Source organism: Oncorhynchus masou, chromosome 13 (assembly GCF_036934945.1).
Source record: "Oncorhynchus masou masou isolate Uvic2021 chromosome 13, UVic_Omas_1.1, whole genome shotgun sequence".
NCBI lineage: Eukaryota > Metazoa > Chordata > Actinopteri > Salmoniformes > Salmonidae > Oncorhynchus > Oncorhynchus masou.
Genome location: NC_088224.1, coordinates 85,953,220 through 85,970,004, shown reverse-complemented (window position 1 = coordinate 85,970,004; position 16,785 = coordinate 85,953,220). Strand labels below are relative to the sequence as shown.

General features: G+C 45.0%; 1 protein-coding gene across 1 annotated transcript; it reads right to left on the bottom strand.

Annotated features, from left to right (window-relative positions):
- Window positions 1-14,130: 14,130 nt before the first annotated feature.
- On the bottom strand, window positions 14,131-15,030 carry LOC135553456 (cylicin-1-like). Its single transcript, XM_064985566.1, has one exon. The coding sequence runs from the start codon at window positions 15,028-15,030 to the stop codon at window positions 14,131-14,133; it is 900 nt and encodes a 299-aa protein (XP_064841638.1).
- Between the last annotated feature and the right edge of the window lie 1,755 nt (window positions 15,031-16,785).

Below are 16,785 nucleotides of genomic sequence, written 5' to 3'. Positions count from 1 at the left end.
ACACACACACACACTGTTTCCTCAATCCGATGACACCTTGTCAAGGACCTGAAGGCTAACACATTATTACCCACTTCAAACATGATGACTCCCCTCATGTAAAATACAGATGTGGGATCTTATCTGAGCAGTATTGCCAAAGCTAAATAATCCAGCAGCAACAGGATTTTAATGTTTAGTCCATCATGTTGTTTGATCAGTAGAAAGGCTATTAACTGGCCAAAATGTGGCTACATGAAAAGGGCAACTCTGCTAATATGTCTGTGTGTTAGTAAGGGTTTTCAGTGGATTTATGTTGATCACAAAGCTAATCTGCATTTCCTGGAACAACAGATTGATCAAATGAGGATCCTACATCTGTACGAGTGTTGTGGTGGATCAGCTATCAGGGGGGAGAGCGGGGGTTAGAGTGAGTCTGACAGTCCTTTATGCCTATCAGAGTTTCTAATTATGGACTTCACACAAAACGGCACAGCATCTGTATAAACATGTCATTCTGTTTCTCTGCTATCTGAATCTTCACAAATACTCTTTATATGAATGGACAGGTTGTTATGGTTGGGGAACAGATTAGATCTGTGCTGGCAAGACATTCTAAAGCCTTTTCAATATAGAAAGTACCTCAACTAGTCAAGTCAAAACAAGTGCTGATACAAAACATTAAGCAGAGCTAGCTAGTGCAATTAAATATATTGCCTGAGAACAATGTAAATCGGCAAGTATGAATGCCTCCCTGTATATTGTGTCTGGTCCTAGTTATGAAGCCTGGGAGCACACAGAGTCCCTGTATATTGTGTCTGGTCCTAGTTATGAAGCCTGGGAGCACAGAGTCCCTGTATATTGTGTCTGGTCCTAGTTATGAAGCCTAGGAGCACACAGAGTCCCTGTATATTGTGTCTGGTCCTAGTTATGAAGCCTAGGAGCACAGAGTCCCTGTATATTGTGTCTGGTCCTAGTTATGAAGCCTGGGAGCACAGAGTCCCTGTATATTGTGTCTGGTCCTAGTTATGAAGCCTAGGAGCACACAGAGTCCCTGTATATTGTGTCTGGTCCTAGTTATGAAGCCTAGGAGCACACAGAGTCCCTGTATATTGTGTCTGGTCCTAGTTATGAAGCCTAGGAGCACACAGAGTCCCTGTATATTGTGTCTGGTCCTAGTTATGAAGCCTAGGAGCACACAGAGTCCCTGTATATTGTGTCTGGTCCTAGTTATGAAGCCTGGGAGCACACAGAGTCCCTGTGTATTGTGTCTGGTCCTAGTTATGAAGCCTGGGAGCACACAGAGTCCCTGTATATTGTGTCTGGTCCTAGTTATGAAGCCTAGGAGCACACAGAGTCCCTGTATATTGTGTCTGGTCCTAGTTATGAAGCCTAGGAGCACACAGAGTCCCTGTATATTGTGTCTGGTCCTAGTTATGAAGCCTAGGAGCACACAGATACCTGTATATTGTGTCTGGTCCTAGTTATGAAGCCTACTAGCACACAGAGTCCCTGTATATTGTGTCTGGTCCTAGTTATGAAGCCTGGGAGCACACAGAGTCCCTGTATATTGTGTCTGGTCCTAGTTATGAAGCCTAGGAGCACACAGAGTCCCTGTATATTGTGTCTGGTCCTAGTTATGAAGCCTAGGAGCACAGAGTCCCTGTATATTGTGTCTGGTCCTAGTTATGAAGCCTAGGAGCACACAGAGTCCCTGTATATTGTGTCTGGTCCTAGTTATGAAGCCTAGGAGCAAACAGAGTCCCTGTATATTGTGTCTGGTCCTAGTTATGAAGCCTAGGAGCACAGAGTCCCTGTATATTGTGTCTGGTCCTAGTTATGAAGCCTAGGAGCACACAGAGTCCCTGTATATTGTGTCTGGTCCTAGTTATGAAGCCTGGGAGCACACAGAGTCCCTGTATATTGTGTCTGGTCCTAGTTATGAAGCCTAGGAGCACAGAGTCCCTGTATATTGTGTCTGGTCCTAGTTATGAAGCCTGGGAGCACACAGAGTCCCTGTATATTGTGTCTGGTCCTAGTTATGAAGCCTAGGAGCACACAGAGTCCCTGTATATTGTGTCTGGTCCTAGTTATGAAGCCTAGGAGCACACAGAGTCCCTGTATATTGTGTCTGGTCCTAGTTATGAAGCCTGGGAGCACACAGAGTCCCTGTATATTGTGTCTGGTCCTAGTTATGAAGCCTAGGAGCACAGAGTCCCTGTATATTGTGTCTTGTCCTAGTTATGAAGCCTAGGAGCACACAGAGTCCATGTATATTGTGTCTGGTCGTAGTTATGAAGCCTGGGAGCACACAGAGTCCCTGTATATTGTGTCTGGTCCTAGTTATGAAGCCTAGGAGCACAGAGTCCCTGTATATTGTGTCTGGTCCTAGTTATGAAGCCTGGGAGCACACAGAGTCCCTGTATATTGTGTCTGGTCCTAGTTATGAAGCCTGGGAGCACACAGAGTCCCTGTATATTGTGTCTGGTCCTAGTTATGAAGCCTAGGAGCACACAGAGTCCCTGTATATTGTGTCTGGTCCTAGTTATGAAGCCTGGGAGCACACAGAGTCCCTGTATATTGTGTCTGGTCCTAGTTATGAAGCCTAGGAGCACACAGAGTCCCTGTATATTGTGTCTGGTCCTAGTTATGAAGCCTAGGAGCACACAGAGTTCCTGTATATTGTGTCTGGTCCTAGTTATGAAGCCTAGGAGCACACAGAGTTCCTGTATATTGTGTCTGGTCCTAGTTATGAAGCCTGGGAGCACACAGATTCCCTGTATATTGTGTCTGGTCCTAGTTATGAAGCCTAGGAGCACACAGAGTCCCTGTATATTGTGTCTGGTCCTAGTTATGAAGCCTAGGAGCACACAGAGTCCCTGTATATTGTGTCTGGTCCTAGTTATGAAGCCTAGGAGCACACAGAGTCCCTTTATATTGTGTCTGGTCCTAGTTATGAAGCCTGGGAGCACACAGAGTCCCTGTATATTGTGTCTGGTCCTAGTTATGAAGCCTGGGAGCACACAGAGTCCCTGTATATTGTGTCTGGTCCTAGTTATGAAGCCTGGGAGCACACAAAGTCCCTGTATATTGTGTCTGGTCCTAGTTATGAAGCCTGGGAGCACACAGAGTCCCTGTATATTGTGTCTGGTCCTAGTTATGAAGCCTAGGAGCACACAGAGTCCCTGTATATTGTGTCTGGTCCTAGTTATGAAGCCTGGGAGCACACAGAGTCCCTGTATATTGTGTCTGTTCATAGTTATGAAGCCTGGGAGCACACAGAGTCCCTGTATATTGTGTCTGGTCCTAGTTATGAAGCCTGGGAGCACACAGAGCCTCTGTATATTGTGTCTGGTCCTAGTTATGAAGCCTAGGAGCACACAGAGTCTCTATATATTGTGTCTGGTCCTCTGTACATCAAATCCAATGTAATTTTATTTGTCATACGTGCCGAAAACAACCTTACAGTGAAATGCTTACCTACAAGCCCTTAAACAAAAATGCAGTTTTAAGAAAAATTGGGTGTTAATTAAAAAATCGATAAGTAAATGTTTTATTTTTTAAGAGCAGCAGTAAAATAACAGTAGCAAGGCTTTATACAAGGGGTACCGGTACAGAGTCAATGTGCTGGGGCACAGGTTAGTCCAGGTAATTAAGGTCATGTGTACATATAGGTACAGGTAAAGTGTCTATGCATATATAGCAAACAGAGAGTAGCAGCAGCGTAAGTGAGTGGGTGGGGAGAGAGGGGGGCAATGCAAATATTCTGGGTAGCAATTTTATTAGCTGTTCAGGAGTCTTATAGCTTCGGGTAAAAGCTGTTAACCTGTTGATGCTCTGGGGGCGCTATTTCATTTTTGGATGAAAAACGTTCCCGTTTTAAACAAGATATTTTGTCACAAAAAGATGCTCGACTATGCATATAATTGATAGTATTCGAAAGAAAACACTCTGACGTGTCCAGAACTACCGAGATATTCTCTGTGCGTGCCCTAGAACGTGAGCTTCAGGCAAAACCAAGATGAGACGGCATCCAGGAAATGACAAGGATTTTTGAGGCTCTGTTTTCCATTGTCTCCTTATATGGCTGTGAATGCGAGAGGAATGAGCCTGCCCTTTCTGTCGTTTCCCCAAGGTGTCTGCAGCATTGTGACGTATTTGTAGGCAGATCATTGGAAGATTGACCATAAGAGACCACATTTACCAGGTGTCCGCCCGGTGTCCTGCGCCGAAATTGGTGCGCAAAAGTCACCTGCCAGTATTTTTCCATGGGATACAGAGAGGAAAGCAAGCTTCCACGAACTGCATATCAATGAAGAGATATGTGAAAAAACACCTTGAGGATTGATTCCAAACAACGTTTGCCATGTTTCGGTCGATATTATGTAGTTAATCCGGAAAAGTTTTACGTTGTAGGTGACTGAATTTTCGGTTCGTTTCGGTAGCCAGACGCAATGTAGAAAACGGAACGATTTCTCCTACACACAGACGCTTTCAGGAAAAACTGCGCATTTGGTATGTAACTGAGAGTCTCCTCATTGAAAACATCAGAAGCTCTTCAAAGGTAAATGATTTTATTTATTTGGTTATCTGGTTTTTGTGAAAATGTTGCGTGCTAAATGCTACTCAAAATGCTATGCTAGCTTTGCATACTCTTACACAAATTAGTCAATTTCTATGGTTCAAAAGCATATTTTGAAAATCTGAGATGACAGTGTTGTTAAGAAAAGGCTAAGCTTGAGAGCAGACGCATTATTTTCATTTTATTTGCGATTTTCAGAAATCGTTAACGTTGCGTTATGCTAATGAGCCTGAGGCTTTAGTCACAAACCCGGATCCGGGATGGGGAGTTCCAAGAAGTTAAGGAGCCTTTTGGAACTAGACTGGTCGCTCCGGAACCGCTTGATATGCAGTAGCAGAGAGAACAGTCTCTGACTAGGGTAACTGGAGTCTTTGACAATTTGTAGGGTCTTCCTCTGACGCCGCCTGGTATGGAGGTCCTGGATGGCAGGAAGTTTGGCCCCAGTGATGTACTGGGCCGTACGCGCTGCCCTCTGTAGTGCCTTGCGGTCGGAGGTTGAACAGTCAGAATGTGATGCAACCAGTCAGAATGATCTCGATGTTACAGCTGTAGAACTTTTCAAGGATCTGAGGACCCATGTCAACTATTTTCAGTCTCCTGAGGGGGAATATGCTTTGTCGTGCCCTCTTCACAACTGTCTTGGTGTGTTTGGACCATTCTAGTTTGTTGGTGATGTGGACACCAAGGAACTTGAATCTCTCAACCTGCTCTACTACAGCCCCGTCGATGAGATTGGGGGCGTGCTCGGTCCTCCTTTTCCTGATGTCCACAATCATCTCCTTTGTCTTGCTCACATTGAGGGAGAAGTTGTTGTCTTGGCACCACACAGTTAGGTCTCTGACCTCCTCCCTATAGGCTGTCTTATCGTTGTCAGTGATCAGGCTTACCACTGTTTTGTCATCGGCAAACTTAATGATGGCGTTGGAGTTGTACCTGATGAACAGGGAGTACAGGAAGGACTGAGCACGCACCCTTGTGTTGAGGATCAGTGTGACAGATGTGTTGTTGCCTTCCCTTTCCACCTGGTGGTGGCCCGTCAGGAAGTCCAGGATCCAGTTGCAGAGGTGTTTAGTCCCAGGGCAGTATGGAGTGCAATAGAGATTGCCCCATCTGTGGATCTGTTGGAGTGGTATGCAAATTGGAGTGGGTCTAGGGTTTCTGGGGTAATGGTGATGATGTGAGCCATGACCAGCCTTTCAAAGCCTTTCATGGCTATAGATGTGAGTGCTACGGGTTGGTAGTCATTTAGGCAGGTTACCTTAGTGTTCTGGGGCACAGTGTCTATGGTGGTCTGCTTGAAACATGTTGGTATTACAGACTCAGACAGGGAGACGTTGAAAATGTCATTTAAGAGATGTGTCAGTTGGTCAGCGCATGCTCGGAGTACACGTCCTGGTAATATGTCTGGCCCTGTGGCCTTGTGAATGTTGACCTGTTTAAACGTCTTACTTACTTTGGCTACTAAGAGCGTGATCACACAGTTGTCTGAAACAGCTGATGCATGCTTCAGTGTTGCTAGCCTCGAAGCAAGCATAGAAGTAATTTAGCTCGTCGGGTAGGCTCGTGTCACTGGGCAGCTCACGGCTGTGTTTCCCTTTGTTGTCTGTAATAGTTTGCTTGCCCTGCCACATCCGTCGAGCTTCGGAGCCGGTGAAGTACGATTCAATCTTAGTCCTGTTTGATAGTTTGTCGGAGGGGCACAGCAGGATTTCTTATAAGTGTCCGGGTTAGAGTCCCGCTGGTTGAAAGCGGCAGCTCTACCCATTAGCTCAGTGCGGACGTTGCCTGTAATCCATGGCTTCTGTTTGGAGTACTTTCGTTCACTGTGAGGATGACGTCATCGATGCACTTATTGTGACAGGGATTTGGGCCTTGTCGGGTGTCTGAAGAAAATCCTTTGGTCCGACATCCAGTACGAGGTGAGCAATCACTGTCCTGATATCCAGAAGCTATTTTTGGTCATCAATTATATACAATTTTATTTAATTTGGCAAGTCAGGTATGAACAAATTCTTATTTACAATGACGGCCTGCCAGGAAACAGCAGGTTAACTGCACTATTCAGGGGCAGAACGACATATTTTTTACCTTGTCAGGTCGGGGATTCGATCCAGCAAACTTTCGGTTACTGGCCCAAGGCTCTAACCACTACCCTACCTGCCACCCCTTAACTTCTTCGATATAGGGGGCGATCTTTTAATTTTTGGATAAAAAAACGTTCCCGTTTTAACCTCTTTGAACTCTAGGGGCAGTATTTCATTTTTGGATAAAAAAACGTTCCCGTTTTAAACAAGATATTTTGTCACGAAAAGATGCTTGACTATGCATATAATTGACAGCTTTGGAAAGAAAACACTCTGACGTTTCCAAAACTGCAAAGATATTATCTGTGAGTGCCACAGAACTGATGCTACAGGCGAAACCAAGATGAAACTTCAAACAGGAAATGAGCAACATTTTTGAAGCGCTGTTTTCCAATGTCTCCTTATATGGCTGTGAATGCGCAAGGAGAGAGCCCACAATTTCTGCCGTTTCCCCAAGGTGTCTGCAGCATTGTGACGTATTTGTACGCATATCATTGGAAGATTGACCATAAGAGACCACATCTACCAGGTGTCCTCCCGGTGTCCTGCGTCGAAATTGGTGCGTAAACTTCAGCTGCAAGTATTTTTCCATTTAATTCAGAGAAGAAAGCAGACTTCCACGAACAATATATCAATGAAGAGATATGTGAAAAACACCTTGAGGATTGATTCTAAACAACGTTTGCCATGTTTCAGTCGATATTATGGAGTTAATTTGGAAAAAAGTTTGGCGTTTTGGTGACTGAATTTTCGGGGTTTTTTGGTAGCCAAAAGTGATGTACAAAACGGAGCATTTTTCTCCTACACAAAGAATCTTTCAGTAAAAACTGAACATTTGCTATCTAACTGAGAGTCTCCTCATTGAAAACATCCGAAGTTCTTCAAAGTAAATTATTTTATTTGAATGCTTTTCTGGTTTTTGTGAAAATGTTGCCCGCTAAATGCTACGCTAAATGTTACACTAGCTATCAATACTCTTACACAAATGCTTGTTTTGCTATGGTTGAAAAGCATATTTTGAAAATCTGAGATGACAGTGTTGTTAACAAAAGTCTAAGCTTGAGGGATAGCATATTTATTTCATTTAATTTGCGATTTTCATAATTAGTTAACGTTACGTTATGCTAATGATCTTGAGGCTATAACTGGATACAGGTTTTTTTCATAGCCAAACGTGAACAAAACGGAGCGATTTGTCCTACACAAATAATATTTTTGAAAAACTAAACTTTTGCTATCTAACTGAGAGTCTCCTCATTGAAAACATCTGAAGTTCTTCAAAGGTAAATTATTTTATTTGAATGCTTTTCTTGTTTTCGTGAAAATGTTGCTGGCTGAATTCTAGGCTTATAGCTATGCTAGCTATCAATACTCTTACACAAATGCTTGTTTAGCTATGGTTGAAAAGCATATTTTGAAAATCTGAGATGACAGTGTTGTTAACAAAAGTCTAAGCTTGAGAGCAAATATATTCATTTCATTTCATTTGCGATTTTCATGAATAGTTAACGTTGCGTTATGCTAATGAGCTTGAGGCTATAAATAGGATCCCGGATCCGGGATTGCTCGACGCAAGCAGTTAAACAAGATATTTTGTCACGAAAAGATGCTCGACTATGCATATAATTGACAGCTTTGGAAAGAAAACACTCTGACGTCTCCAAAACTGCAATGATATTATCTGTGAGTGCCACAGAACTGATGCTTCAGGCGAAACCAAGATGAAATTTCAAACAGGAAATGGCCCAGATTTTGAGGGCGCTGTGTTCCAATGTCTCCTTATATGGCTCTGAATGCGCCAGGAATGAGCCTACACTTTCTGTCTTTCCCCAAGGTGTCTGCAGCATTGTGACGTATTTGTAGGTATATCATTGGAAGATTGACCATAAGAGACTACATTTACCAGGTGCCCGCTTGGTGTCCTCCGTCAAAATTATTGCGTAATCTACAGCTGTGTGCATTTTACCATTTGCTTCAGAGGAGAAAGTCAACTGCCACGAATGATTTATCATCGAATAGATATGTGAAAAACACCTTGAGGATTGATTCTAAACGTTTGCCATGTTTCTGTCGATATTATGGAGTTAATTTGGAAAAAAGTTTGGTGTTGTAATGACTGAATTTTCGGATTTTTTTCTTAGCCAAACGTGATGAACAAAACGGAGCGATTTCTCTTACACAAATAATCTTTTTGGAAAAACTGAACATTTGCTATCTAACTGAGAGTCTCCTAATTGAAAACATCCGAAGTTCTTCAAAGGTAAATTATTTTATTTTAATGCTTTTCTTGTTTTTGTGAAAATGTTGCTTGCTGAATGCTAGGCTTAATGCTATGCTAGCTATCAATACTCTTACACAAATGCTTGTGTAGCTATGGTTGAAAAGCATATTTTGAAAATCTGAAGTGACAGTGTTGTTAACAAAAGGCTAAGCTTGTGAGTGAATATATTTCTTTCATTTCATTTGCGATTTTCATGAATAGTTAACGTTGCGTTATGCTAATGAGCGTGAGGCTATGATTACGCTCCCGGATATGGGATTGCTCGACGCAAGAAGTTAACATAGGCCCTAGATGCCTTCAGAGACGGTGGCAGGAACATTATGTACCAAATAATTTACAAATAATGTGAAAAAACACACACATTAGCACAAATGGTTAGGAGGCCTTAAAACGGTAGCCATCTCCTCCTGTGCCATTGTTCCATTGTGTCTGGACCTACAGTATTTGTGAAACAGCCTGGGAGCACAGAGAGTTAAAGCCTGTTCCTTCTGAGTCTGGTGTATTTTTGGATTAGCCCCATTTTCTCTCCTGTCCCCTGTGTGCTCAGTGGTAAAGTTGAATGATTTCTGAATGGGATCTCCTACTGCAGTCTCAGAGCTCCAAGTACTGTGTGTGTGTGTGTGTGTGTGTGTGTGTGTGTGTGTGTGTGTGTGTGTGTGTGTGTGTGTGTGTGTGTGTGTGTGTTTGACTGCATGTTTGTGTGGGTGTGAGTCTGAATGTGGTCTGCTTTTAAGTGTCATCAATGTCCCTGAGATGAACCCTATTACAGGGGCTGAGTCACTGGCTTACTGGTGCTCTTTCATGCCGTCCCTAGGAGGGGTGTGTCACTTGAGTGGGTTGAGTCACTGATGTGATCGTCCTGTCTGGGTTGGCGCCCCCTTTGGGTTGTGCCATGGCGGAGGTCTTGTGGGCTATACTCGGCCTTGTCTCAGGATGGTAAGTTGTTGGTTGAAGTTATCCCTCTAGTAGTGTGGGGGCTGTGCTTTGTCCAAGTGGGTGGGGTTATATCATTCCTGTTTGCCCCTTTCCGGGGGTATCATCGGATGGGGACACAGTGTCTCCTGACCCCTCCTGTCTCAGCCTCCAGTATTTATGCTGCAGTAGTTTGTGTGTCGGGGGCTAGGGTCAGTTTGTTATATCTGGAGTACTTCTCCTGTCTTATCCGGTGTCCTGTGTGAATTTAAGTATGCTCTCTCTAATTCTCTCCTTCTCTCTTTCTCTCTCTCTCGGAGGACCTGAGCCCTTGGACCATGCCTCAGGACTACCTGGCATGATGATTCCTTGCTGTCCCCAGTCCACCTGGCTGTGCTGCTGCTCCAGTTTCAACTGTTCTGCCTGCGGCTATGGAATCCTGACCTGTTCTCCGGAGGTGCTACCTGTCTCAGATCTATCATTTGACCATGCTGGTAATTTATGAACATTTGAACATCTTGGTCATGTTCTGTTATAATCTCCACCCGGCACAGCCAGAAGAGGACTGGCCACCCCTCATAGCCTGGTTCCTCTCTAGGTTTCTTCTTAGGTTTTGGCCTTTCTAGGGAGTTTTTCCTAGCCAACGTGCTTCAACACCTGCATTGCTTGCTGTTTGGGGTTTTAGGCTGGGTTTCTGTACAGCACTTTGAGATATCAGCTTATGTACGAAGGGCTATATAAATACATTTGATTTGATTTGATGACAGCAGATATTGAGAAGGAGAAAGCAGAGAAAATGGAGGCTAATAAAGCGTGAGAGGGACAGAAAGAGAGAAGAACAACAGTAATAAAGGGCTCTCTCTCTATTCCCCTTCAGTGCCTCTTTCACCAAGCACAGCAGCAACTAGACTCCCTTGACATCAACAGACTCACTAGCAGAGAGGGTCAGACACAGACACACAGACACCCACGCACATGCGCACACACATGAACACACACACACACACAATACGCCACAACGTTTTCCATTTCCTATTCTTTCACGCAGAGCTGACTCAGTGAAAAGTCTGACACCGATCTATACAAATGGGGGGAATGGAAGAGCTCGGAATTGCAGAGAGAAAGAGACAGGCAAGACACATTTCAATTGGCCTTTATTGGCACTTCTCAAACCTGAACAAATAAACACAAGAAGGGAAGAGTGAAACTACACAACACGTCAATACAGGACTAAGATGGAGTCATACTACACCGGCTCTGACGCTTGTCGGATGTGGCAGGGCCTGCGAACCACTACAGACTACAAAGGGAAGCACAGTCGAGAGCTGTCCAGTGACACGAGCCTAAACTACTTATATGCTCGCTTCGAGGCAAATAACACTGAAACATGTATGAGAGCACCAGCTGTACCGGAAGAATTTTTATTTATTTTTTTATTTTATTTTATTTCACCTTTATTTAACCAGGTAGGCTAGTTGAGAACAAGTTCTCATTTACAACTGCGACCTCGCCATGATGAAGCATAGCCGTGTGAACAGGCAACACAGAGTTACACATGGAGCAAACAATTAACAAGTCAATAACACAGTAAGAAAAAAAGAGTCTATATGCAAAAGGCATGAGGAGGTGGGCGAATAATTACAATTTTGCAGATTAACACTGGAGTGATAAATGATCAGATGGTCATGTACATGTAGAGATACTGGTGTGAAAAAGAGCAGAAAAGTAACTAAATATAAACAGTATGGGGAAGAGGTAGGTAAAATTGGGTGGGCTATTTACCGATGGACTATGTACAGCTGCAGAGATCGGTTTGCTGCTCAGATAGCTGATGTTTGAAGTTGGTCAGGGAGATAAAAGTCTGTGAATGTGTGATCAAGTTCTCAGCAGCCGATGTGAGTAAGACCTTTAGACAGGTCAACATTCCCAAGGCCACAGGGCCAGGCTGATTATCAGGACATGTACTGCGAGTATGCGCTGACCAACTAGCAAGTTCTTCACTGACATTTTCAACCTCTCCCTGTCCGAGTCTGTAATACCAACATGTTGTCAGCAGACCACCATAGTGCCTGTGCACAAGAACACTAAGGTAACCTGCCTAAATGACTACAGACCCGTAGCACTCAAGTCTGTAGCCATGAAGTGCTTTGAAAGGCTCACATCAACCCCATCATCCCAGAAACCCTAGACCCACTCCAATTTGCATACAGCCCCAACAGATCCACAGATGATGCAGTCTCTATTGCACTCCACACTGCCCTTTCCCACCTAGACAAAACGAACACCTATGTGAGAATGTTATTCACTGACTACAACTCAGCGTTCAACACCATAGTGCCCTCAAATCTCATTAATAAGCTCAGGACCCTGGACTAAACACCTCCCTCTGCAACTGGATCCTGGACTTCCTGACGGGCCGCCCCCCGGTGGTGAGGGTAGGTAACAATACATCAGCCACGGTGATCCTCAACACAGGGGCCCCTCAGGTGTGCGTGCTTAGCAGTTTTTTACTGCTTCTCTTTAATTACTTGTTAGCTTTATCTCTTATTCTTATCTGCACTGTCAGTTAGGGGCTCGTAAGTAAGCATTTCACTGTAATGTCTATTCCTGATGTGTTCGAAGCATCTGACTAATACAATTTGATTTGATTTGATATGAGGAAATGAAAGAGAATGGAGACAGACAGACGGACTGAGGGGCTGACAGGTGGGCTGACAGCAGGCATTTGGAAGGGCGGGTTGGCAGACCGGTTACGGACAGACAGAGGTGAAAGGTTACTACTGTACCTTAGCTTCCTACCGGTCCATCAATTTTTGGAGTTCAATGGCTTTATCCACAAACTGTCTCAGAGTAGAAAATTGGTTGTAAGTACTGAGAATAGAGCCCTTTTACCTCTACTCTTTTGGGTAAAAATTAAAGCTATGCATGAAACCTCTTTAGTCATAAGAGTCCCACCCAGTTGACAGATGTTTAGGAGACCTCATGAGGTGTAAGAGTTACACATAGTTGACATGTTTAGGAGACCTCATGAGGTTCAAGAGTCTCACCTTGTTGACAGATTTTTAGGAGATCTCGTGAGGTGTAGATGTAGAACTTTAGGTAACAATATCTGTAAATAATCTAGGCCTACATGTAACAATATCTGTAAATAATCTAGGCCTATATGTCACAATATCTATAAATAATCTATGTCTATGTCATGCCTTGGTCTTAGTATTTTGTGTTTTAGTTAATTAGTTGGTCAGGCGAAGGTGTGACATGGGTTTATGTTATTGTGTTGTCGTATTGGGGTTTTTGTAGGCATTGGGATTGTGGTTGATTAGGGGTGTGTTTAGTTTAGGTTTGGCTGCCTGAGGCGGTTCTCAATCAGAGTCAGGTGATTCTTGTTGTCTCTGATGGGGAACCGTATTTAGGTAGCCTGGGTTTCACTGTGTATTTCGTGGGTGATTGTTCCTGTCTCTGTGTAGTTTCACCAGATAGGCTGTAATTAGGTTTCACGTTCCGTTTTGTTGTTTTTGTATTTGTCTCAGTATTTTCTTGTAATCGTCATTTGTTTTATTAAAAAAACATGAGTAACCAACACGCTGCATTTCAGTCCGACTCTCTTGCAACAAACGAAGAACGCCGTTACACAGACTGTTCGAATCACAGATGTTTATTAACAAAACAGGGGGCAGGCAGACGAAAGGTCAACCGCAGGCGGAGGTCGGTAATCCAGGGCAGTCAGAAAGGTACGGAACGGCAGGCAGGCTCAGGGTCAAGGCAGGCAGAGTGGTCAAAAACGGAAAATCTAGAAAAACAAGGGGTAGAGAGAAAACAGGAGCAGGGAAAAACACGATGAAAGGCTTGAGGAGACGAGACGAACTGGCAACAAACAAACAGAAAGCAAATGCATAAATGCCCAGGGGATAATGGTGAAAATGAGCAACAAGTGGAGGTGTTGGAGACCAGCACAGGACAGGTGAAACAGATCAGGGTTCACTTGGCACTCAACCTAGGACTTTTGGCATGTTGTTGGAGGTAATGAGAAGATTTTGGCAAAATATTTTTGTTTTCTTCGCTATATTCATGCAAATGTCTCATCCCTAAGCAATGTGCTTTTCTGGGCAACAGACAGAACTCTCTGTCCTCCTGTTCAATATGACATGCACAGGTGTTTTGGTAGATTGTTGTTTTGGAAAGTTTTGAAAGTCTTTTGAAAATATTTTAGTTTCTAGCTGGCTTTTGCGATTGGATCCCGCGACGTGATGCTGGGAACAGTTTCTATGGGGACATCAACAACCACACACACTTTAGATTACAAAACACCTCATGTCCTTCCTCATGTTTGTCCTCCTGTTCTTCCTAATGGCCTTCCTTGTGGCATTTCTCATGTCCTTCCTCATGTTGTTCCTCATGGGATTCCTCATGTCCTTCCAAATGGCCTTCCTTGTGTCCTTTCTCATGTTCTTCCTCATGTCCTTCCTCATGGGATTCCTCATGTCCTTCCTCATGTCCTCCCTCATGTCCTCCCTCATGTCCTTCCTCATGTCCTCCCTCATGTCCTCCCTCCTGTCTTTTCTCCTTCCTCTTTCCTTCCTCATGGTCTTCCTCATGTTGTTCCTCATGTGATTCCTGGTCTTCCTCGTATCCTTCCTCGTATCCTTCCTCATGTCCTTCCTCATGGAATTCCTCATGTCCTTCCTCATGCCCTTCATCATGTCCTTCCTAATGCCCTTCCTCGTGGCATTCCTCATGTATTTCCTCATGTCCTTTTTCATTTCCTTCCTCACGGGATTCCTCATGTCCTTCCTCATGTCTTTCCTCATGTCCTTCCTCATGTTTTTCCTCATGGGATTCCTCATGTCTTTCCTCATGTACTTCCTCATGTATTTCCTCATGTCCTTTTTCATTTCCTTTCTCACGGGATTCCTCATGTCCTTCCTCATGTCCTTCCTCATGTCCTTCCTCATGTCCTTCCTCATGTCCATTCTCATGTCCTTCCTCATGTCCTTCCTCATGTCCTTCCTCATGTCCATTCTCATGTCCTTCCTCATGTCCTTCCTCATGTCCTTCCTCATGTCCTTCCTCATGGGATTCCTCATGTCTTTCCTCATGTCCCTTTTCATTTCCTTCCTCATGGGATTCCTCATGTCTTTCCTCATGTCCCTTTTCATTTCCTTCCTCATGGGATTCCTCATGTCTTTCCTCATGTCCCTTTTCATTTCCTTCCTACATTTACATTTACATTTAAGTCATTTAGCAGACGCTCTTATCCAGAGCGACTTACAAATTGGTGAATTCACCTTCTGACATCCAGTGGAACAGCCACTTTACAATAGTGCATCTAAATCATTTAAGGGGGGGGTGAGAAGGATTACTTATCCTATCCTAGGTATTCCTTGAAGAGGTGGGGTTTCAGGTGTCTCCGGAAGGTGGTGATTGACTCTGCTGTCCTGGCGTCGTGAGGGAGTTTGTTCCACCATTGGGGGGCCAGAGCAGCGAACAGTTTTGACTGGGCTGAGCGGGAACTGTACTTCCTCAGTGGAAGGGAGGCGAGCAGGCCAGAGGTGGATGAACGCAGTGCCCTTGTTTGGGTGTAGGGCCTGATCAGAGCCTGGAGGTACTGCGGTGCCGTTCCCCTCACAGCTCCGTAGGCAAGCACCATGGTCTTGTAGCGGATGCGAGCTTCAACTGGAAGCCAGTGGAGAGAGCGGAGGAGCGGGGTGACGTGAGAGAACTTGGGAAGGTTGAACACCAGACGGGCTGCGGCGTTCTGGATGAGTTGTAGGGTTTAATGGCACAGGCAGGGAGCCCAGCCAACAGCGAGTTGCAGTAATCCAGACGGGAGATGACAAGTGCCTGGATTAGGACCTGTGCCGCTTCCTGTGTGAGGCAGGGTCGTACTCTGCGGATGTTGTAGAGCATGAACCTACAGGAACGGGCCACCGCCATGATGTTGGTTGAGAACGACAGGGTGTTGTCCAGGATCACGCCAAGGTTCTTAGCGCTCTGGGAGGAGGACACAATGGAGTTGTCAACCGTGATGGCGAGATCATGGAATGGGCAGTCCTTCCCCGGGAGGAAGAGCAGCTCCGTCTTGCCGAGGTTCAGCTTGAGGTGGTGATCCGTCATCCACACTGATATGTCTGCCAGACATGCAGAGATGCGATTCGCCACCTGGTCATCAGAAGGGGGAAAGGAGAAGATTAATTGTGTGTCGTCTGCATAGCAATGATAGGAGAGACCATGTGAGGTTATGACAGAGGCAAGTGACTTGGTGTATAGCGAGAATAGGAGAGGGCCTAGAACAGAGCCCTGGGGGACACCAGTGGTGAGAGCGCGTGGTGAGGAGACAGATTCTCGCCACGCCACCTGGTAGGAGCGACCTGTCAGGTAGGACGCAATCCAAGCGTGGGCCGCGCCGGAGATGCCCAACTCGGAGAGGGTGGAGAGGAGGATCTGATGGTTCACAGTATCGAAGGCAGCCGATAGGTCTAGAAGGATGAGAGCAGAGGAGAGAGAGTTAGCTTTAGCAGTGCGGAGCGCCTCCGTGATACAGAGAAGAGCAGTCTCAGTTGAATGACTAGTCTTGAAACCTGACTGATTTGGATCAAGAAGGTCATTCTGAGAGAGATAGCGGGAGAGCTGGCCAAGGACGGCACGTTCAAGAGTTTTGGAGAGAAAAGAAAGAAGGGATACTGGTCTGTAGTTGTTGACATCGGAGGGATCGAGTGTAGGTTTTTTCAGAAGGGGTGCAACTCTCGCTCTCTTGAAGACGGAAGGGACGTAGCCAGCGGTCAGGGATGAGTTGATGAGCGAGGTGAGGTAAGGGAGAAGGTCTCCGGAAATGGTCTGGAGAAGAGAGGAGGGGATAGGGTCAAGCGGGCAGGTTGTTGGGCGGCCGGCCGTCACAAGAAGTGAGATTTCATCTGGAGAGAGAGGGGAGAAAGAGGTCAGAGCACAGG

Bases quoted from the DNA above. Each gene is read 5' to 3' on its own strand.
- LOC135553456 (XM_064985566.1), bottom strand. From the start codon at position 15,030: ATGAGGAAAGACATGAGGAATCCCATGAGGAAGGAAATGAAAAGGGAC.